This window comes from Saimiri boliviensis, chromosome 4 (assembly GCF_048565385.1).
Source record: "Saimiri boliviensis isolate mSaiBol1 chromosome 4, mSaiBol1.pri, whole genome shotgun sequence".
Classification (NCBI taxonomy): Eukaryota; Metazoa; Chordata; class Mammalia; order Primates; family Cebidae; genus Saimiri; species Saimiri boliviensis.
In genome coordinates, this window is record NC_133452.1 from 148940061 (window position 1) to 148963856 (window position 23796).

General features: G+C 42.3%; 2 protein-coding genes across 6 annotated transcripts in view; one reads left to right on the forward strand and one right to left on the reverse strand.

Moving 5' to 3' along the window:
• Positions 1-23796, forward strand: part of LOC120361131 (transmembrane protein 14B-like) — a 69863-nt gene that overhangs the window by 5834 nt on the left and 40233 nt on the right. Inside the window, exons 4-6 of one of the 4 annotated variants that reach the window (XR_012517435.1) lie at positions 976-1066; positions 2641-2874; positions 4125-7466. Coding sequence is in view for 1 of the 4 variants with exons in the window: in XM_074398428.1 (XP_074254529.1) it covers positions 976-1066; positions 2641-2695 (146 nt within the window). In the remaining 3 variants the exon portion in view is untranslated. The other 3 variants (XR_012517434.1, XR_012517433.1, XM_074398428.1) reach the window with 3 other exon arrangements.
• Positions 7433-23796, reverse strand: part of MAK (male germ cell associated kinase) — a 53236-nt gene continuing 36872 nt past the window's right edge. The window contains exons 12-15 of one of the 2 annotated variants that reach the window (XM_039462605.2): positions 21113-21244; positions 18854-18928; positions 15184-15303; positions 7433-9275 (exon numbers count right to left, since the gene is read on the reverse strand). In XM_039462605.2, coding sequence (XP_039318539.2) covers positions 9121-9275; positions 15184-15303; positions 18854-18928; positions 21113-21244 — 482 coding nt within the window. In that variant the 3' untranslated portion in view covers positions 7433-9120. The remainder of the gene's footprint in view (positions 9276-15183; positions 15304-18853; positions 18929-21112; positions 21245-23796) is intronic. The other variant, XM_039462603.2, reaches the window with a different exon arrangement.

Here is a 23796-nt window from a genome sequence, read left to right on the forward strand (position 1 = left end):
AGGTAGAGGTTGTCATGAGCCAAGATCATGTCACTGTACTCCAGCCTGTGTGGTAGAGTGAGACTCTGTCTCAAAAAAAAAAAAAAAAAAAAAGAAATTCTGTTCATGTGTCCCTCGGCTTAGTATTCTTTAACAGCTTCTCACTGCTCTTAGAATGAAAACCCAATCCCTACTATGGCCTTCAAGCCTCCATGTCATCAGGCACCTCCTCCTCACAAGCTGCATCTTGACTTCTGTACCACACTGGCCTCTTAGGGTGAATGTGCTGTGCTCCCTGTCATTCCGGGGCCTCTGCATATACTGTCCCCTCTCCCTGGAATGGGACTTCCCATCCTTCAGCTCATTAACTCCTGCTGTAACTTTAGATCTCTGCCAATCTTCCCTTCCTTGGCTAAGCCTTGCATGATCTCCCTGATTAGGTTGATCCCCCTGTTATGCTTTTTTGTGTGGCATCAGTTATACCTGAAGCACAAATTGTACCTTCTTTTTTTGTGTGTGTTTCTTTAAAGTCTGTCCCATCAGACCTGAAGCATTGTAAAAGGGCAAAGACAGTTTCGATTACCTTTGTATTCTCCAGGACCTAATACAGTGCTTGACATGTAGTAGGTGCTTTGACAGATGGCCAGTGGGACTTGTGTGCAGGGTAGAGGAAATAGTGTCTGCGTGGCATGAAAAACAGCAGCATTTTGGAGAAAACTAACATGTTGATGGCTGAAGTGTGGGTTTTGCAGAAGATGAGTGGTAACTAAGAGATGAGGCTGGAAGGGCAGGCAGGCTTTGAAGGGCCCTGTCTGACCAACATTGGTAATTGGATCCATAGGATGTGGGCAGCCAGTAATTTCCCCCTATCTGGGGCAGGAGGAATGAGCATAGGATGAGGCGTGAGCCTGGAGAGATAAGTGGGGCTTGGCCCACTTCTGATTCCCCTGCATAGAAGATGTAATGAGTTTTCACCCTTCTTTGTATCTTTTTCAGCTGCTACATCTGGTACCTTTGCTAGTGTTATGGCATTGAGATCCTACTACTATGGAAAAGTCATGCCTGTAGGTTTAATCGCAGGTGCCAGGTACTTTCCCTTCTATTACTCTTCTTTACCATGTAGAGTTCAGTATATTGCCCAGGATACTTTGTACATTCAAAACCTTACTTGTTACAGGATATCTGATACCATGCATGAACTGACATTTGATTTATACACTAATAGAAAATGCTTCAAAAGCAATAGTTGGTTTAATGTCAAAATGGCATGAGTATATCCATTCACTGTGAAAATGGCTTTGTTCTCATACTTGTTCTCTGGTCCATCCTAGCTCCTCCCTATGGTGGCCGAAGTTTTAGTGCAAAGCCATGACTGCAGCCTTTTTTGTGACTTGAGGTGGATGTGTGGGGGTCCCATATTTCTTAGATGTATAGGTGACTTTTATAGAAAATTTTGCTGAAAGGGAATTTTGATTGAATCCTGTTTTCTTTCTTTCTTTTTTTTTTTTGAGACAGAGTTTCACTCTTGTTACCCAGGCTGGAGTGCAATGGCACGATCTCGGCTCACCGCAACCTCCGCTTCCTGGGTTCGAGCAATTCTCCTGCCTCAGCCTCCTGAGTAGCTGGGATTACAGGCACGCACCACCATGCCCAGCTAATTTTTTGTATTTTTAGTAGAGACGGGGTTTCACCATGTTGACCAGGATGGTCTCGATCTCTTGACCTCATGATCCACCCATCTCGGCCTCCCAAAGTGCTGGGATTACAGGCTTGAGCCACCGCGCCCGGCCCTGAATCCTGTTTTCTAATTTTGATTATAAAACCTAAACCAAATTGTGATTTTAAAAAAATTCAGTTGTAGGCTAGGCATAGTGACTTACACCTGTAATCCCAGCACTTTGGGAGGCCGAGGCAGGTGGATCACTCGAAGTCAGGAGTTCGAGACCAGCCTGGCCAACAAGGTGAAACTCTGTCTCTATGAAAAATACAAAAATTAGCTGGGTGTGGTGGTGCATGCCTGTAATCCCAGCTACTCAGGAGGCTGAGGAAGGAGAGTCACTTGAACCAATGAGGCTGAGGTTGCAGTGAGCTGAAATTGTGCCACTGCACTCCAGCCTGGGCAACAGAGTGAGACTCCATCTCAAAAAAAAAAAAAAAAAAAAAAAAAAAAATTCAGTTGTTAAGTATGATAAAGTCATCCTGAATGCAGGGGAATTTTAAAAAGCCTATTTTGGAGAAAGATTACATCCCTCTACTTTGATCATGGTCGTGATGCTGCCAGTATAATGTTTTATACCTGGAGGAAAAGAGTCAGTGTGGAGCTAGATCAAGAGCAGTAAACTGAGAGGCTTTAGGTTCTACCATTAATTAGCTCTGTGTGGCGGGGAAGCCTTGCTCTCTCTTGCCTCTGTTTCTTCAAATTATTGGCAGTAGCATTAGGATCCAGCTCATGTGTGCTATTTTAAGACCTCAGAGTGATACTGTTCCTTGGTATGCTTTTCTCTGGTTCCTCCAGGGATGGAAATTTTACCTGTGACCACTCTTGCCTTAGTACCTCCTTCCCCATGCAGTTGTGACGAACCTGCATAGTTTAGTTCCTTAAAAACACAGTTGCCTGTTCTGTCGTTTACCTGATGTTTTCTGTCTGCTTCTTTTGAACAGTTTGCTGATGGTCGCCAAAGTTGGAGCTCGTATGTTGATGACATATGATGAGTAGAAGTCGTGCTCCAAGCTGGACTCATGAAGAATTCAAATCTGAATCTTCCACTATTTTCAATGTATTAAGAGAAATAAGGCAGATTTTTTGCATTTTTGACATTTTGCCTAAAAAAAAAGACACCAAATTGGGCAGAGGACTGGAAAATCAGTTGTTATCATTACAACCCTACAGAGGTGGTGAGTATGTACCACAAGCTTATTTAGACCTTCATAGAGATCGATTCTTGTATATTGATGTTGTTGCTTTCTGTATCTACTGGTAAATCTCCATGGTAAAATGTTAGGTGTTGTCATTGAGAACCCTGAAACCCCATTCCCTGCTCAGAGGAACAGTGTGAAAAACTCTCTTATGAGAGTTAGAATATCGGTTCTTTTGCTTGTCTTAAAGCATAGACTGACTTTGAAATTATGTTAAATGAAATATTGGTGAAAATATAGTTTACTGTAAGTAATATTTCCTATGGTGTCTTCATTGCTAGAGCTGTCTAGTTTATAGAATGAGATGTTGCAAGATGTAGAAACATGAAAGTATTTTGTTAATATTTAGGAATTACCAGGCCGGGCGCGATGGCTCACGCCTGTAATCCCAGCACTTTGGAAGGCGGAGGCGGGATCACGAGGTCAAGAGATCGAGACCATCCTGGTCAACATGGTGAAACCCTATCTCTACTAAAAACACAAAAAATTAGCTGGGCATGGTGGTGCGTGCCTGTAATCCCAGCTACTCAGGAGGCTGAGGCAAGAGAATTGCCTGAACCCAGGAGGCAGAGGTTGCGGTGAGCCAAGATTGCGCCATTGCACTTCAGCCTGGGTAACAAGAGCGAAACTCTGTCTCAAAAAAATTTAGGAATTACCTATTTTAAGTAATTTAAGGATCAAGAAAAGATACTTGATTGTACATTGCATTGAAGCTTGTTTCAAAAATGATCTCTGAGGATTTTTTTTTTTTTAAGAGACAGTGTCTTTCTCTGTCACCTAGGCTAGAGGGTAGTGGTGCAGTCATATCTCACTGTGTCCTCGAACTCTTGGGTTCAATCATCCCGCCTCAGCCTCCTGAGTAGCTGGTGCTACTGTCGCTCGTCAGCATGCCTGGCTTACTTGTTTTATTTTTTTGTGGAGATAGTGTCCTGCTGTGTTGTCCAGACTGGTAACCCCTTCCCTCAAGCGATCCGCTCTCCTTGGCCTCCCAGAGTGCTGGGGTAATAAGCATGAGCCACTGTACCTGGCCACTGAGGATTTCTAAGATTAGGACTGTGTAGCCAAAAAAAAAAAAAAAAAAAAAAAAAAGCCGGTGTTTTTTTTTTTTTTTTGGTTGTTGTTAATTAGAAGCCCCACCTAGAGCTTGAATCACCTAGTAATTTGGTCTCTATATTGGATACATTAACTGAACACTGGTGTATTTTTGGTTCACTTTATTTTTGTTTCAGCATGAGGAATTAACTCAATCTGGTACCCCTTGCTTTAGTTTTCATTCCTTCTTTAAAAAGGTAAGGATATTTGCTACTGATCTACCCTAACTGATATTGGTTGAGTTTAGAGTATAATTCAGGCACTTCATGTATTTGGATAAGCCCCTTGAAAGTGTTCTAGTTTTCCATCCTTTTTTATAGGACACGGGACAATTAAGGGCACTTGTATTGCAGTGGTAGAGGCATCAGAAGGCCATAGACCATCCAAACCCACCATCCTCCCAGGCTTCCACAGCTAAGATTTTGAATCATGACTTTGGCCCTTTCTTGATGTATCATGGAGTGTTTCCAAAGGGCACACATTTTGCCATCTTCGGTCCTAGGGAGGACCTGGATCGTGAATGACAGGGTTCCCTGAAAGTGGGAATTAGTTTAGGTGCCAGTAGATTCCTGTGTGACTATTTGGTTCCCAGCCATCAGCCTAGAAAATTCTAAGGCTGCCCACTGATAGAGGCAGGTCTTCATAGCCTTACCAAGTCCCCTCGTCCTCACTTCTCTGCAAAGATTCCTGAGTATTTACTGTCATAAGGGTTGTGCTGGGTCCTAGCAGTGCAAGGAACAAGCCATGGTGCTTGCCTTTCTGGAGTCTAGTGGAAGAGGCAGACATCTAAACGAAGGCAATATAGAAATAAGTGTAATGAAGGTGGATCTATATTACTGTGGGGGCACCAAGGAGGGGAGTGGGCATTTCTGTTTAGGGAGTCAAGGGAAGCTGCACAAAGGACCAATAGTTAGAAACTGAGTCTTGTCAGTTGATTCCTGAGTCAGCTGAAATGAACTTTTGTCAGTTGCCTATGAATAGGAAGTCATAGACAAGGATAGGGACAAATGTCTCAGGTAGAGGGAGCAATACATACAGTGCCTCAAAGGCATGAAACTGTAGCACAACTGGCTTCAACCCTTTTCTTAGAGATCTAATTCTTTTTAATGGCTTTAAGTTGTGCTGATGTTTACTATTTAGTTTACCATTCCCCTACTGATAGAACTGTCTTGTTTAATGCCTCTGATAGCCGGGAGTGGTGTCTCACGCCTATAATCCCAGCACTTTGGGAGGATCACCTGAGGCCTTTGATATTAATCCCAGTACTTTGGGAGGCCGAGGCAGGTGGATCACGAGGTCAAGAAATCAAGACCATCCTGGCCAATATAGTGAAACCCCGTCTCCACTAAAATACAAAATTAGCTGGGCATGGTGGTGTGCGCCTGTAGTCCCAGCTACTCGGGAGGCTGAGGCAGGAGAATAGCTTGAACCCGGGAGGTGGAGGTTGCACATGAGATCGCACCACTGCACTCCAGCCTGGCACCTGGTGACAAAGTGAAGCTCTGTCTCAAAAAGAAAGAAAGAAAAAAAAACTCAATAGTCAGAAAATAACCCAATTTAAAGGTGGGCAAAAGATCTGAACAGATACCTCACCAAAGAAGACAGACAGATGGCAATGCAGATGAAAAGGTGCTCAACATCATTTCATTAGAATGTGCATATAATAGCAGTGAGATGCCACTACACACCTAAATAATGACCAAAATCCAAAACACTGATGCCACCAAACACTGGTGTAGATGTGGAGTAGCAGGATCTCTCATTCATTGCTGCAGGAAATACAAAATGGTACAGATACTTTGGAGGACAGTTCGGCAGTTTCTTTTATTTTTTTTTATTTTTGCAGACGGAGTTTTGCTCGTCACCCAGGCTGTAGTGTAATAGTGCGATCTTGGCTCACTGCAACTTCTGCCTCGCAGGTTTAAGTGATTCTCCTGTCTCAGCCTCCTGAGTAGCTAGGTTTACAGGCATGCGCCAACACACCCACCTAATGTTTTTGTATTAGTAGATACGGGGTTTCACTGTGTTGGCCAGGCTAGTCTCGAACTCCTGACCCCAGGTGATTCTGGAAAAAGAAGAACTATGGAGATGGTAATGAGGTCTGTGGTGGCCAGAGGTTCAGGGCAAGATAGGGAAGGATGAATAGGGAGAGGACAGGATTTTGAGGAAATGAAAGGATTCTTATGATACTATAATGGTGTATACATGTCCTTATGTATTTTTTCAAAACCCATAGTGTACAACACAAAGAGTCAACCCTAATATAAACTGTGAACTCTAGTTAATAACAGTGTATCGGCCGGGCGCGGTGGCTCAAGCCTGTAATCCCAGCACTTTGGGAGGCAGAGGCGGGTGGATCACAAGGTCAAGAGATCAAGACCATCCTGGTCAACATGGTGAAACCCCGTCTCTACTAAAAATACAAAAAAATTAGCTGGGCACGGTGGCGTGTGCCTGTAATCCCAGCTACTCAGGAGGCTGAGGCAGGAGAATTGCCTGAACCCAGGAGGCGGAGGTTGCGGTGAGCCGAGATCACGCCATTGCACTCCAGCCTGGGTAACAAGAGCGAAACTCTGTCTCAAAAAAAAAAAAATAAATAAAAATAACAGTGTATCAATACTGGCTTATCAGTTGTAATGAATGATCTACATGAATGCAAGATTTTGATAATAGGGAAAATTCGGGAGGGGGAGATAAAGGAACATATGGGAACTCTACTTTCTGATCAATATTTTCATAAACCTAAAACTGCTTTTTTTTTTTTTTTTTTTTTTTTAAGACGGAGTCTTGCTCTGTGGTCAGGCTAGAGTGCAGTAGCATGATCTCGGCTCACTCCAACCTCTGCCTTCTGGTTTCAAGCAATTCTCCTGCCTCAGCCTCCTGAGTAGCTGGGATTACAGGTGCCAGCCACCACACCCAGCTAATTTTTGTGTATTTTTAGTAGAGGTGGGGTTTCACCATATTGGTCAGGCTGGTCTTGAACTCCTGGCCTCAAGTGATCTGCCCGCCTTCGCCTCCCAAAGTGTTGGGATTACAGGCGTGAGCCACTGCGCCTGGCCCTAAAATGGCATTTTTTTTTTTTTTTGAGACGGAGTTTCGCTCTTGTTAGCCAGGCTAAAGTGCAATGGCGCAATCTCGGCTCACCGCAACCTCCGCCTCCTGGGTTCAGGCAATTCTCCTGCCTCAGCCTCCTGAGTAGCTGGGATTACAGGCACGTGCCACCATGCCCAGCTAATTTTTTGTATTTTTAGTAGAGACGGGGTTTCACCATGTTGACCAGGGTGGTCTCGCTCTCTTGACCTCGTGATCCACCCGCCTCGGCCTCCCAAAGTGCTGGGATTACAGGCTTGAGCCACCGCGCCTGGCTAAAATGACTTTTTTTAAAGTCTACTAATTAAGACCACAACAACAAATAGCATTCAGAATATAAGGTTTAAAAACATAATGAAAACACACTAGTTAACCATATTTATTTTAACATCTGAATAGAGTTTGAAAGTTTCCCAGTAACACAAAAGACTGCACAGCTTTGAGATATTAATTTAAACTGTGCAAATACATATAACCATTACCAGTAGGATAAATTACTCTTTAGATTTTAACATTTTTCAACATCTTACATCTGAACAGCTGAATCTTCTATACAAAAATATCATTATTATTTTATAATATGTCTTTGGATAATGCCCACAAGGTGATACCTATTACAATAGCAGTTGTTACAAAGTCACAAAATACATAAAAATCTCAGCAGTTGATAACATTATTATTCTTTAAAAAGAATATATAGTACTATCCAGTCCAGAAAGACTGCAACTTTAAACAGAGTAGTGCAAAGTTTAAAGTGTCTAAAATACCAGTTTGGAAATAAACTAAGAAAATAATATATGTACTATGTGAAGTCACTGCCCCAGCAGCTGAACACACTTGCTTTAGAGCAAATGTGAAGGTCAGAGCTGAGTCAGTGGTCAGCAGCATGAGTTGGCTTGGGGGAACCAGCTGGCAAGCTTCATCTTTGCGCCTGGTAGGGACACAGCAACAAAGCAGTTTGAGAAGTCCAGTGAACCAGCATCAGACATAGTTTCAAGAACTTTCTTAATGATGTCAACCCTGACTTGATTAATATGGAAGTCATCAAGCCATTGGGTTTGACAGTCACCTTGAATTCATGGGAGATATACTGGTCAAGATCAAAACAGATATCGACTAAAATTCAGGTGGCATAACTTTGATGTTAAAGATAAATTTATTTCTAAAAAACAAGTCAGGCACAGTGACTCACACCTGTAATCCCCACACTTTGGGAGGTCGAGGCGGGTGAATCTTCTGAGGTCAGGAGTTAGAGACCAGCCTGGCCAACATGGTGAAACCCCGTCTCTACAAATAATACAAAAATTAGCCAGTCGTGGTGGTGCAGGCCTCTAGTCCCAGCTGCTAGGGAGGCGAGGCAGGAGGATCGCTTGAACCCAGGAGGTAGAGGTTGCATTGAGCCAAGATCATGCCATTGCACTCCAGCTTGGGCAACAAGAGTGAAACTCTGCCCCCCCGCCCCCCAAAAAAGACGTCCTGCTCAATATTGAAATTACCATTGCTCCCATAGCTTCAAAGTAGAAAAACTAATAACTGTAATCTTTCCGCCATTGACAAAATGGCAGTGCAGAGCCTTAGCCAAATAAGAATCACAGCTGACAGGCAGCAGAGGTTGGCCCAACTGCTGTGCAAAAACAAAAGAGCCAATCACTGCAAAGTGATGAAATAATAAATCATTTGGTCATATACAACAAATGAAAACTAAAACGCTCTAAACATTTTCTGGAAGTTCCTTTTTTTTAAGGATTCTTACTGGATTTACTGTTTATTAAGTTGTAGATTGAATACTTCATCCTTTGGCAAATAGTTTATTCAATACTTTGTAACATCCTACTAATATATAAACACTGGGCAATGATGCTAAGAAAATGGATTTCATAGAAAGAAATAAAACAGGAGATGACTTTTGCTCTTCCAAGTACCCACTTTTGCATATTTCTTTCAGAACTCAGTAGCAGAAATAGACATTTGTAGACATTTCCCACGGTCAAGGAACTTGCATGTACGCTATGGAGCAATGCTGTGGGTTTCAACCACAGACTCCTACCGGTGGCCTCCATACTTGGCCACCCAGTCTGTCCTCCCGTGCACTGAGGGAATGGGCTGTGCACGGTTCACAATATTTAGGTTTTTTGCTGTAGGATTGTAAGTACGTCCTGAAAACTGCCCCCGACCAGTTTTTGTGTTCCAGGTATATTCTGAAAGAAATCAGATTTGGAAATTAGAATTTTACTCATTTGCTTATCAAACTCAAAATAAAAAAAAAAATCATCCTCTCATTTGATGGGGGAAATGTGAATTTATGTTTAAAAGATTAACTCAGTACTCTCTGAGGCTTTTTAAATGTTAAAACCAAAAATTGTAGTGCAGTATTATATTGACATCAATTAGAATTTCCAGTAGCTGGCCAGTCACAGTGCCTTATGCCTGTGATCCCAGCACTTTAGGAGGCCAAGGCAGGTGGATCACCTGAAGTCAGGAGTTTGAGACCAGCCTGGCTAACATAGTGAAACCCTGTTTCTACTAAAAATACAAAAAAAATTAGCTGAGCATGGTGGCAGGTGCCTGTAATCCCAGCTACTCAGGAGGCTGAGGCAGGAGAAGTGCTTGAACCCAGGAGGTGGAGGTTGCAGTAAGCCAAGACTGTACCATTGCACTCCAGCCTGGGTAACAAGAGTGAAACTCCACCTCAAAAAAAAAAAAAAAAAAAAAAAAATTTCAATAGCTGAAGAGCGAATATTTCTGGTTTGTAGTGCTGACACTACTGCTATTTTCAATATTTTACTTTTAGATAGGCAACACCAGGCAAGAAGAACAAGAAAAATTCTTGGCTCAAATTCAGTGGGCAACACCCACAATGTTAGTGACTATGTAACACCACACTGCGGTTACATATAAAGAATATTTACACAGCATCACTGCAGAAAAATGTATCTGAAATTGTGAATCTATAAAACTGGCTTCATGGAGCAGCACACATGGGGTCCTATAGATTTCTTTTTAAAAATTAAAATGTAGTTTGCGCCGGGCGCGGTGGCTCAAGCCTGTAATCCCAGCACTTTGGGAGGCCGAGGCGGGTGGATCACGAGGTCAAGAGATCGAGACCATCCTGGTCAACATGGTGAAACCCCGTCTCTACTAAAGGTGCAAAAAATTAGCTGGGCATGGTGGCGCGTGCCTGTAATCCCAGCTACTCCGGAGGCTGAGGCAGGAGAATTGCCTGAACCCAGGAGGCGGAGGTTGCGGTGAGCCGAGATCGCGCCATTGCACTCCAGCCTGGGTAACAAGAACGAAATTCCGTCTCAAAAAAAAAAAAAAAAAAAAAATTAAAATGTAGTTTTTAGAATAAAGATATTTCTTTTCTATTTTTTTTTTTTTGTTGTTGTTGTTTTCTGAGATGGAATTTCACTTGTTGCCCAGGCTGGAGTGCAATGGAGTGATCTTGGCTCACTGTCACCTCTGCCCCCTGGGTTCAAGTCATTCTCCTGCCTCAGCCTCGTGAGTAGCTGAGATTACAGGCACCTGCTACCATGCCCAGCTAGTTTTTGTATTTTTAGTAGAGATGGGGTTTTGCCATGTTTGCTAGGCTGGTTTTGAACTCCTGACCTTGTGATCCGCCCACCTCGGCCTCCCAAAGTGTTGGGATTACAGGCGTGAACCACCGCGCCTGGCCGATACTTCATTTTTTGTTGGGAAAATCACAGGTGGGAACACAAATCCCTTAAATGGTAGCATCCCAAACTTTTAATCACAAGGTTGTTTCATTCATACATTTGACCATTTAAAAATTTGTGAAAAATTTAAAGTTTCTTAAACATTTATCTGAACAATTTATGAGCTAAAATTGCTTCAGCATTTCAAAGGAGAAAGCAGATCATTTTACAGAGAACTTTTGATGCCTTCTTCAGTCCCTCCTTGAATTGAGAGCTAAAGTATCACAGGTATTGTATCTGAGGAGGGTTGTTTGCTTTTTCCATCTGGGATTTAAATATCTTTTCACACTGTGTTGTAGCTGCCATTCTTGGATTAAATTCTGAGTGTTAATACTGAAATGAATCTGACCATTTTGTACCCCCAGCCCTAGCTAAACCATATTTACTGGCATGGTTTGCACAGTTTTTCTCAGATTGTCACTGTAAAACTGGGAGGTAGGAGGGAATTCTGTGAGCACATGGTCCTGAAGAGCTGCTAACTTCAGCCTGGGGTGAACAAGGTGTTAAGTGTGGACGCCCTCAGTAAAACAGATGCCTGGCTGCGGTGTAGTTTGGTGAAGGCAGGGCGGCCAGTAACTCCCCACTCCATGGTTTGACAGGTCCTTACATCCTACTTTTTTTTTTTTTCTTTGAGATGGAGTCTCACTCTGTCGCCCAGGCTAGAGTGCGATGGTGCAATCTCGGCCCACTGTAACCTCTGCCACCCAGGTTCAAGTGATTCTCCTGCCTCAGCCTCCCGAGTAGCTGAGATTACAGGTGTGTGTCACCATGTCTGACTAATTTTTTGTATTTTTAGTAGAGATGGAGTTTCACTGTGTTAGTCAGGATGCTTTTGATCTCCTAACCTAGCGATCCACCTGCCTTGGCCTCCTAAAATGCTGGGATTACAGGCCTGAGCCACCGTGCTCGGCCCTACTCTTTTTTTTTTTTTTTTTTTTTTGAGACAGAGTCTTGCTCTGTCGCCCCGGCTGGAGTGCAGTGGTATGATTTTGGCTTACTGTAACCTCTACCTCCCAGGTTCAAGCAATTCTTCTGCCTCAGCCTCCCAAGTAGCTGATACTACAGGCATGCACCACCATGCCTGGCTAATTTTTGTATTTTTATTAGAGATGGGGTTTCACCATATTGGTCAGGCTGGTCTCAAATGCCTGACCTTGTGATCTGCCCGCCTCCACCGCCCAGTGTGTTGAGATTACAGGCGTGAGCCACCTTGCCCAGCTGGCATTTAATTTCTTGTAGAAAATCTGTGCTAAAGGAAAGAAGTTTGCCTCTAGTTATGGATTTAATTGATGCCATGATGATGTAACTTTTAGTAAGATATAGAACTTCTGTAAGATGCAGATCATAATAGTAGCTCCTGGAAGAGAGGCCTGGGAGGATTAATTAGTTAATGTACACAGAGTGCTTAAAAGGGGGTCTTGTGCTTCTAAGGTGATCCTAAAGAGTGCTGTGTATAACAGAAGTCACTCCTCCAAGTCCTCGTTGTTAGTTTCAAAGCAGGGGATAAGGAAATATTAGGAAGTTTGAAAAAAGAGATTACACGGGGAGGGAGGAAGACATTTGATTTTCCTTCTCAAAACCTGAAGGGGAGAGGCCAGGCGTGGTGACTCACGCCTGTAATCCCAGCACTTTGGGAGGCCGAGGCGGGTGGATCACGAGGTCAAGAGATTGAGACCATCCTGGCCAATATAGTGAAACCCCGTCTCCACTAAAATACAAAATTAGCTGGGCATGGTGGTGTGCGCCTGTAGTCCCAGCTACTCGGGAGGCTGAGGCAGGAGAATTGCCTGAACCCGGGAGGTGGAGGTTGCACTGAGCTGAGATCGCGCCATTGCACTCCAGCCTGGACCACAGTGAGACTCTGTCTCAAAAACAAAACAAAACAAAAAAACTTGAAAGAGAAGACCATGTGAAAAGGGGGAAATAGTTGAGTAAATATGGTAATGACCTGGTTTTATTTCCTTGTGGGAAACTGTCACCCAACTGGGAGGTCTGGAAGACACATCTCTTACAGAACAGTTTTTTTTTTAAGGATTTGCATTGGCCACTTGAGAGTGATTAATATTTACTTCGTTTTTACCTTTCCTCCTATCACCATCTATAGGAAAATCTGATAAGCAGAGTAAATGAAGAAATGAAAAGTTAAGAGAAAGCATTTACTTAAAAGAAATAACAGGAATATGCATGTTAATTGAATAGAATAATTAATATATAAAGGCCTTCAATAGCTTACAAAAATATTTTTTAAAAGACCCACTCTTGACTGGGCGTGGTAGCTCATGCCTGTAATCCCAGCAGTTTGGGAGGCTGAGGTGGGCAGATCACCTGAGGTCAGGAGTTTAAGACCAGCCTGACCAACATGGAGAAACCCCATCTCTACTAAAAACACAAAAAATTAGCTGGGCATGGTGGCACATGCCTATAATCCCAGCTACTTGGGAGGCTGAGGCGGGAGAATCACTTGAACCCAGGAGGCAGAGGTTGCAGTGAGCCCAGATCATGCTGTTGCACTCCAGCCTGGGCAACAAGAGCAAAACTCTATCTCAAAAAATAAATACATAAGTAAATAAATAAATGAAAGTAAAATAAAATTTTATATTTCATATAAATGAATGACTCATAAGGCTGCCTGAAAATATTTGAGGCTTTATAAAAATCTCTGCTGTATATAAAATGTTTACTTATTTTGTTTCGTTGGAGAGATGATGAAGTAATTCTTTTCACAGATAAGGTAACTGTAGTACTATTTAAGCAGTTCTATTGCGGTAAGATATAAAAAATTAAACAAGTCTAGGCTTTAAACATTTTTAGCTCCACGACTGGCAACTCTAATCAGGTGTTTTAATATAGGTTCCTGTTAGGATGGGCTGTGAGCATACTTTCAGAGTCAACTTTTAAATTAAACTACAGGCCGGGCATAGTGGCTCGTGCCTGTAACCCCAGAGTTCTGGGAGGCCAAGGTGGGAGCGCTGCTTGAGCCCAGGAGTCAAGATCAGCTTGGGCAAATACAGCAAGACCCTGTCTCTAGAAAAAGAAATTTTTTTAATTAGCTGGGTGTGGTGATGTGCACCTGTAGTCCCATCTACTCAGAAGGCCGAGGCAGGAGGATCACTTGAGCCCAGGAGTTCGAGGCTGCAGTGAGCCATGACTGCACCACTGCATTCCAGCCTGGGTGACAGAGTAAGGCTTTTTCTCTATAAAAAAAAGAGTTAAAATAAATAAATTAAACTACAATTAGGCATCTTATCAAACTTCTCATGATTTGCTTTAATGTTTATTTTTGGTGCTTCAGTAAGAATATCTATTTCAGATTAAAATGATTCAGAGACTACTCATGGTCAAATCTGATTGGCTTAAGTACAGAATCATCACCCTCCCTTTCAAGTGTGTACCCACATATGTGTATGTCACATGCCACGCCACTGGGGAGCAAGCTTACCTCAGTTTGGCATAATGCTGGAGCGGGTGGAGGGATGAACCCTTCCCCATCAGACACTATTGCAAAGCAAAAGGTAGGGTGTGAAAGTCCCGTCGTTAATTTCTATGCTCTAAGATGGAACTATAGAGAAACCTCTTGTTACCGGCTGGGCGTGGTGGCTTATGCCTGTAATCCCAGCACTTTGGGAGGCTGAGGCGGGTGGATCACCAGATCAGGAGTTCAAGACCAGCCTGACCAACATGGTGAAACCTCATCTGTACTAAAAATACAAAAAGTAGCCAGGCATGGTAGCATGTACCTGTAATCCCAGCTACTCGGGAGGGTGAGGTAGAGAACTGCTTGAGGTGGAGGCTGCAGTGAGCCGAGATTGCACTCCAGCCTGGGCAACAGCAAGACTCCATCTCAAAAAAAAAAAAAAAAAAAAAAAAAAAAAAAAGAGGATCCTCAAGTTAACTTATTCATACACAGACCGTCAGCATCTATGAAGCTTTCACTCTGCCAGGTCCTGGGCAGAAGGCTCTGGAAAAGGCATTTTCTTATATCTCACTGTGCAGCACAGCACATTCTCTGGAAGTGGATTAAGTGAGTTTCTATCCTAGCTCCACTAGCTGTGTGACCTCAGGTAAGTCACCTCACCTACACTTCATTTTCTGTAAAGAGATCTAGCTATATCATCGTGAGGATTAAATGATATAATCCCAGTAAGCCCTTTACACTATGCTTGGCAGAGAGTCCCCATTTAATTAGAAGTAGCTCTTCTTATAATTATTAGACCCTCAACTCCACATTTTTGGAAGAAAAATAGGACATTTCAGTAAAAACAAAAAGAAATGCACTAATGAGGTGAGGCTGACTAAAAGTCTTCGCTTTGGAAAAGTGACTGCATAAACTTAATAAGGAAAATGTTCCTCTCTGCTCAGAAATCTAAAACACTGCGTCTGAAGTTGTTCTTACCTGAAGCCGTTGCATTGAGAGGTGCTAAGTGGATCCTCTGGCCAGCTGACCCCACTTCTTTTTTGAGAAAGGAAGGAATATATCCTGACTGATTATAAGTAGCGTAACTTCCAAGATTTCCTAGTGACATATCATAAAGTTTCATAGTCAGAAGATGAATATTTTTGGCACAGTAGAATAACATTGACTACTACCCCCATCACTTCTAAATACTATTTTTGAGCATCTACTATGTTGTAGGCAGTATGCTGTGCTTGTTACAGATACTCTTATTCCATCCGTACAACAACCCACTTAGATCACATTATTATCCTTATTGCGTGGCTCTCCGGTATTAAGTAACTTGCCTGACTTCTCACAGTTAGACTGAGCTGGAGTCTGAACTCAAGGCCCAGGGGTATTATTCAGTTCACCCTTAACACGCCAGGCTTTCTCACAACCTCACTTCTTAACGTGGAGGTATATTTCCTGCTGTGAAGCCCCCATCTCTGAAGTGCTCTCTTTGTCTTCATTCTGTAAAATGGTTGTAAGTGGACCTATTTTTTTTTAGACGGAGTCCCACTCCGTTGCCCATGCTGGAGTGCAGTGGCACCATTTCCACTCACTGTAACTTCTCTCAGCCTCCCAAGTAGCTGGGATTACAGGCATGTGCCACCACACCCAGCTAATTTTTAAATTTTTAGTAGAGATGGGGTTTCACCATGTTGGTCAGGCTGGTCCCGAACTCCTGACCTCAGGTGATCCACCCACCTCAGCCTCCCAAAGTGCTGAGATTACAGGCGTGAGCCACCATGCCCAGCTGTAAGTGGACCTGTTCTCGTAGGGTTGTTGCAGGGACTGATGAGACTCTTCAGAGCATATGACATAGACTCTGTACTCATTAAATGTCAGCATCATCATCATCACTACTGGTGAATGTTCAATCTGGTGGTAGCATAGGGATGCACTGACAAGGAAAAATCTAAAATCTGGAGACCAGTCAGGAAGTCACTGCTTTAGCTGAAATGAGGGAGGATGAGGGTCTGAACCATGACAGTGGCAGAGGATGAAGAAGAAGGGAACTGAGCAGGTTTACAGGGTGGGGGTGGTAGGAAAGAGGGGGATGTAAACTCCTAAGTTTGTATGTAGCTCAGGTGACTGGATGCATTGTCCAAGAACAGCAACATAGAGGAGAATCAGAATTGGTGGAAATGACATGGTACCAGGAGGACACTGAATGTGGTAGGCAAAGGGTGAGTTGGCAGGCATGGAGATTGGTAATGATCAGGGTGTGGTGTTTCCAGAGTTGTGGGCTTGGTTGGAGAAGCCAGCTCAGAGGGGCTGCAAATGTGCAGAGACCGGGAGTAGACAACCAAGGAACATCAGTGTTAAGGGAGAGGAGAGAGAACAGGTAGAGAGGTAGATGGTAGGAGCAACAGGGCATGGAAATCCAAGACAATACACATTGAGTGTGAAAAGAAAAGGAATGGGAGGTGAGGCAGAGAGCTCGGATGGGTCCAGCACTGCCCATGGGATCTGGCCACTGGGATGTCAAGATCTTGCGGGAGCTGCTGCACTGGAAGGAAGCAGACTGGAGACACGACAGAGTTCAGGAGCCAGCTGGAAGCGACAGGTGGTAGGGAGCTAGCTATGCAGGGAAGGAGACAGTGTCGTCCCTAGAAAAGGTGAAACAGGGCTCATATGACCCTCATGGTTTCAAAGCACTGTTCAGTAAACAGAGTGTTTTTTCCATAGTGTTATCTGTTCACATGTCTCAACACTGGGCTCTGTGTTCCTGATGTCTCTCACGGCATATCAGGCTCTCAACAAATGTCTGCTCTTGAAGCAACGATTGTCAAAGTGCAATATTATGTTATCAGCCCTTAAAGGATTGTATACAGCAGGCGTCCACAAACTGCGGCCCCCTGAGGCCATTTATCCGGTCCCCCGCCACACTTCAGGAAGGGGCACCTCTTTCATTGGTGGTCAGTGAGAGGAGCACAGTATGTGGCGGCCCTCCAGTGGTCTGAGGGACAGTGAACTGGCCCCCTGTGTAAAAAGTTTGGGGACGCCCGGTATACAGAAAGCACATGCTCTAAATCTATACATGTTTAACTCTACTAAATTTTGCATAAGTTCAGCTGCCTACTTTAACCTTTTTCCCATCTCAGAAACTCATTCTGAAACACTCATCAGTTCTTTTTTTGAAAGAGAGAGTCTCGTTCTGTTGCCCAGGCTGGAGTGCACTTAGTGGTGGATCTCAGCTCACTGCAACCTCTGCCTCCTGGGTTCAAGCGGTTCTCCTGCCTCAGCCTCCCAAGTAGCTGGGACTACAGGCGCATACCACCACTCCCAGCTAATTTTTGTATTTTTAGTAGAGACAGGGTTTCATCACGTTGGTCAGGCTGGTCTTGAATTCCTGACCTCGTGATCCTCCTGCCTTAGCCTCCCAAGTGCTGGGATTACAGGCATGAGGCACCATACCTGGCCACTAATCAGTTCTTTACTTTAGAACACTTTTTGGAAGGAAATTCAAAGAGTGATTGTATTCAATAGCAACTTCAGATTGTGTCCCTTGGCTCTCATCCTCAGCAGCAGAGCAAATACTTATTAAATGCTTGACATGTGACAAAAATCCTAGGTAGGGTTATGTAGGAATACCTAAGGAAATTTCTTCCATTTTATGGACAGGAAAGTTGGCTTAAACAACTTGTCCCAAACCACAAAAGCTGGTGAGTAACAAAATGGCGATAGGTTAGACTCTAGGATTCATGCACTGAGCAGTTATAGGATGCTTCTTATTGGAGAAAGAAGTTGTTAGGGAAAAAAGCAGAAAATTAAGTCTTCTTAAATTATTTTGGCTTATTTGAAGTACCTTGTATACTGTGAGTTTTCAGGCTGGAGCCAGTGGTTAGCACTGTTGAAACCAGTGTCACTGAACCATCACTATTAACCCAGTTAACCTTTTTCATTTTTAAAATTATTTATTTATTTATTTATTCATTCATTCATTCATTCATTCAGAGGGAGCCTCACTCTGTCACCCAGGCGGGAGTGCAATGGCGTGGTCTTGGCTCACTGCAACTTCTGCCTCCTGGGTTCAAGCAGTTCTCCTGCCTTAGCCTCCTGAGTAGCTGAGATTACAGGCATGCGCCATCACACCCAGCTAATTTTTCTATTTTTAGTAGAGACAAGGTTTCACTGTGTTGGTCAGGCTGGTCTCAAACTCCTGACCCCATGATCTGCTCGCCTCATACTCCCAAAGTGCTGGGATTACAGGCGTGAGCCACTGCATCTGGCCCCAAGTTAACCTTTTAAAAAAAGTCATTGTTCATGTGTAAGAAATGAGTTTCAGAACTTTAAGAAAAAATTCCAGGAATAATGATTACAAAATTAGAAAATATTCTTTTAATTCTTTTCCTTAGAATTATTTGCTTGATTTCTTCTGTAAAATTCCATAATTAATTTAAGAAGACCAGCATAGAGCTTTTTGAGGCAAATTTATCTTAGAATGTCAACTACTGAAGGAAGATATTCTTGATGAGATAGGATGCTTTTCTTTATCCTAGTCCAGACTTCTAAAAGCAGATCATCTTGGCCTTTTATGTCAGGATCAGGGGCAAATTTTGAGAAGAAAATTAGACAAGAGATTCAAAGAACAAATTGCATTCATCTGACGCCCAGAAATTACCTTGTGGGTCCTCTAATTTTTCAGGAAATGTTTCATTGCATGATAGTTTTTCAATTGGTTTAATTATGCTTTCTTCTAAAGGGAAGGCAGATGGAAAGAAAGAATAATAGGAGAATGTTTTAGGAAAAGCAGAGAAAAATGGATTAGATGATTAATGAAAAGACCCAGCAAGAACCCTTAAAAATGCAAAAATGTCCTCATGTGCTGTCACGGCATTTATTTGATGCCAACTGTATATTCCCTTGAGACTCAAAGGCGTTCTTCTGTCATTTAATTGAATTTGTATAACTGGTTCGTTCAGTGAATATTATTTTTACATATCTGAGGAAAAAATAAGTAAATTCCAGTGCTGAAGTGTATGACACCTCAGCAACATTAAATGGATAAGCTGAGTTTTAAAGAATCTGGAAAACCTGTAAAAAGTCCACATGTATTGATGTCACATCAGAATATCTCATAAACTACTCACTCATTATAATGGCAATTGTCAAACTTTTTTGATCCAATATCACCTACATTAAAAAACACTACTTTTTCACACACTTCTAAGTTGATATTTAAAATTTTTAATCATAAGTTTAACAGTTGCAAAGGATGTTATTTCTAACATATGGTAACTGTAGGCATTTAAAAAATAAAACTATTAGTGATTTTATGCCCTCCAATAGTGACATAAAAATACATGAACAAGTTCCTTTTTGACACTTGGATATTCACATTAATTCCTTTTTCCCCTAAAATTATGTTTATATTTATACCTCAGCTTTGAAATTTTATCCAAATGTAATCTTTTTTTTTTTTTTTTTTTTTTGAGACGGAGTTTCGCTCTTGTTACCCAGGCTGGAGTGCAATGGCGCGATCTCGGCTCACCGCATCCTCCGCCCCCTGGGTTCAGGCAATTCTCCTGCCTCAGCCTCCGGAGTAGGTGGGATTACAGGCACGCGCCACCATGCCCGGCTAATTTTTTGCACGTTTAGTAGAGACGGGGTTTCACCATGTTGACCAGGATGGTCTCGATCTCTTGACCTCGTGATCCACCCGCCTCAGCCTCCCAAAGTGCTGGGATTACAGGCTTGAGCCACCGCGCCCGGCTTCCAAATGTAATCTTAAGTTTAAAAGTCTTAAAATTGGTCACTCTAAAATACGTGTAAATTAAAAATTTTTTAAATTTCTTGTAACCATAAAGATATTAAAATACAGTTATAATTACAATGATTAATTGTATATAATTAATCAAAAAAGATGAATATTACATATTTTGATTACTAAACATAAAAATAAAGTTTTCTGAAAACGCATCTCTTAATGAGAAAGATGGAACTTTTTTCAAGTAGTTCATGTATCAACAAATGAATATTTGTTGCTGGAATCACAGCATCAGGGCTATTTCCTCTCTTCTTTTTTCTTCCTTTTTGGAAACAGAAGCACGAAGAAATCTTGCTAATAGAAATAGTTGGGAACAAAAGGGGTTTTGTGATAGCTTCACCGCTATTCTTCAAACACTCTTCAGAGTTATAGGTAAAAATTCATATACTGATCTCATAAAAAACAAACATTTAAAAAAAAAATTACCTGTCAGCTAACAACTCAGGTCCTCCTTCAATTTTCTAAATGCTGAGAACTGTTAAGACTCCCTGACTTTAAAAAGGATCTGTTCCTCAGTCTTCAAATCAAAGTTACTTTCTCAACAGTGACCTCAACATAGCAGAATTTCCATTTCATTGGCACCCATTTCATTTTTACATTTTGGAGAAAAAGAAAACACACCATGGTGGCCAGTGAGAAGTCATCTTTTCTTTTGCAAAGGAGGAGAACAGAGACTCTGCTAGGGCAGATCCATTTCAGCAGACTCAGATGGAGGTTGAGAATTCCCTTAAAACTATCTATACCCAAGTATCAGTGGGAAAACCTTTTTTTATTATTGTACTTTTTAATATATAGAGACATGGTTTTGCCATGTTGGCCAGGCTGATCTTGAACTCCTGGGCTCAAGGGACCTGCCCGCCTCTGCCTCCCAAAGTGCTGGGATTACAGGCATGAGCCACCATGCCCATCCAGCTGAAAACAGCTCTATTGAAGAGGCAGTGTTACAACTCCATGACTGCTCTAGCAGAGCAGCGCTACGCCTAGGCAGAGAGTAGCAGAAAACCTTTGCATATCCCTCAGGTCCACGTGGTTGGAAGAGCACTGCAATATATTTAAAAGTAGACATCTGTAAAGGAAAACCATGTGTATGTACATTTCGTATTCTTGTGTTACCTGCATTGTTCCTTTTGAAAGCAAGTTCTGCCCTGACGGATCCCAGTGACTTAGGAAATAACTGATTGCTCCACATGTGGGGGTTTATTTCCTTTCCGCTGGCTATCAAGGACACGTTCTTGGGATTCACACCTGAGAAGAACGAAGCAGCCACTTTGAAGGTCAGAGTGGATCATAAGCTTGAAGGAAACATATGTAATACATTCAAAGACTAGAAATACCTTGGACAGGAGAACAGAAATAAATTTAGGTGAAAATGTAGCAGATACTTGCTTGCTGATGAACACTAACGTGATCCCAAGCCCTTGGCACAGCCACCTGGAATGCTGACAGTACTTTATAAGCAGAAATGTTTTCTCTACTGTAGTAACATTTGATCTTCTTGCTAAGCTCTTGTAAAAACTGAAGTGGCACAAAAATTTTTCTTCAACAACATGACTTTTTTTTTTTTTTTTGAGACAGGGTCAGTAGGGAGGAGGTTTCACCATGTTGGCCAGGCTGATCTCAAACTCCTGGCCTCAAGTGAGCCATTTGCCTCGGCCTCCCAAAGTGCTGAGATTACAGGCATGAGCTGCCACACTCGACCCAACATGACATTTTCATGTCACTTGTTTTTAGCATTTACTCTTGGCCTAACCCTTGGTGTAGCAGGGAAAACAGACATGTGACTAAGAACTCAGGAAAACCTCTGAGGTTCGGAGGTATGAAGCTCGTCTGTATTGCTTATTGTATGTGAGATACAGTAAAATGGAAACAGTTTATTCCCTGTACACCAGAAAGAAGGCATTGGAAATGTAGTTGAAAAAGGGACAGTTTAAATTATGATGTTCTGAAATCTATGAAATGTCCCTTCAGCCTTGGGCTGTGGTACTGGTGGTCAAAGGAAGTTGTTTCAACCTGTTCTTAAGAGACTTGAAAACTTCCTGAGCTTGTTTTCTTTTTACTGATAATGAAATGAGAGTGAACTTGCACAGTCTATGCCTTTAGGTCATTCACGGAGAATTTTCTTTATCTAGTGTATAAGTCATCACTGAGGACTCCATTGATTTAAGAAGTTAGAACTGTCTCCAGGCAGTTGAGCTTTTGCTTTTCGCAAGCTGAATTCCTTAGAAAGGCTTCATGTTTATGAGATATATAATAATATTCCTTATTTTGAAACCAGAAATACTGAGCTTCAAAAGTTACCCACTGTTCTCTAAGGAAACACGTTATCAGGCAAATAATTTCCCTTTCTTATAGGATATAACTTCCCTAATAAAACAGCTACAAATCAAACTATAATATAATATTTTGTGAGTTATATAAGTAAATATTTTGTACTTTTTAGTAGCGATGGGGTTTCACCATGTTGGCCAGGATGGTCTCGATCTCTTGACCTCGTGATTTGCCCACCTCTGCCTCCTAAAGTGCTGGGATTACAGGCATGAGCCCCTGTGCCTGGTCACTCAAGTAAATATTTTAAAGTAAATGCTAAGTAAACTATTGAAGATAACTAGTTTAATTCAAGGTCTATTTAAGATGAAGATTGCAATGTTGTTGGAAATAGATATATCCTAGAATTTTGTTATTTATCAGTTTATAAGTTTTCATTGGATACCTTCTACACACTAAACACTGTTAGGAGGAAGCATAAATTAATATAATTTGATATTATAATGATAGATATTATATGATGATAGTTCCTTGCCTCAAAGGGCATAAAAAAGGTCAGTTAGCAAATACTTACTGAGCACCCACCAGTGCCAGGCAGTGTGTGTGGCACTGGAGAAAAAGTGGCAAACAAAATAGACCAGTTTCTATTCTTTGGCTCTTATAATCTAATGAGAAGGGAGGCATTTTTAGTTATAACTAAGTAAATACATCATGAGCAGTGTTAATAATGTTTAGAAGAATCTGGGGTGGCAAATGACAGAAGCAACTCAGCCAGTCTTTCTTTCAAATAGGCAATTTTAAGCTGAAATGTGAATCATGATTAACCACCCATTTATGCCTGAAGCAGCATTTTTTTGAATTTTTGCAATCAGACCTTGGCGATGACCTTCAGCAGTAGGATATAAACCCACATGCTGAAGGTTCCAATAATGGAACTCTAGGCATAAATGTGTTTTAAGGGGTGGGGAGGCGTGATCCTTGGAGAGGCAACAGTTTGGGCTGAGGACTTTAATGGGAAAGAACTCAGAGATGGCCAGCAAGGATGCAGCAAGAACACAGGGTGGTATAAAGTGAGTCTGGAGAGGAGGAGGGACAGGCCATAAAGAATTTTGTATGCTGTGTTAAGAGAGTGAAAATGCAGTAGCAGACGCTAATGTAGAAATGACACAGGGCATTGAATAAACATGGTGGAAGGAAAGATGGTAAATAATGAATGGGAAGAGAGAAGGATCCACAGATCAGTTTCAAAAGTGCTATGGAGGCTGGGCGCAATGGCTCATGCCTGTAATCCCAGCACTTTGGTAGGCTGAGGTGGGGAGATCACTTGAGGTCAGAAGTTCAAGACCAGCCTGGTCAACATGGTAAAACCTTATCTGTACTAAAAATACAAAAATCAGCCGGGCACGGTGGCATACACCTGTAGCCCCAGCTACTTGGGAGGCTGAGGCAGGAGAATCACTTAAACCTGGGAGGCAGAGGTTGCACTGAGCTGAGAAGGCACCACTGTACTCTAGCCTGGGTGACAGAGTGAG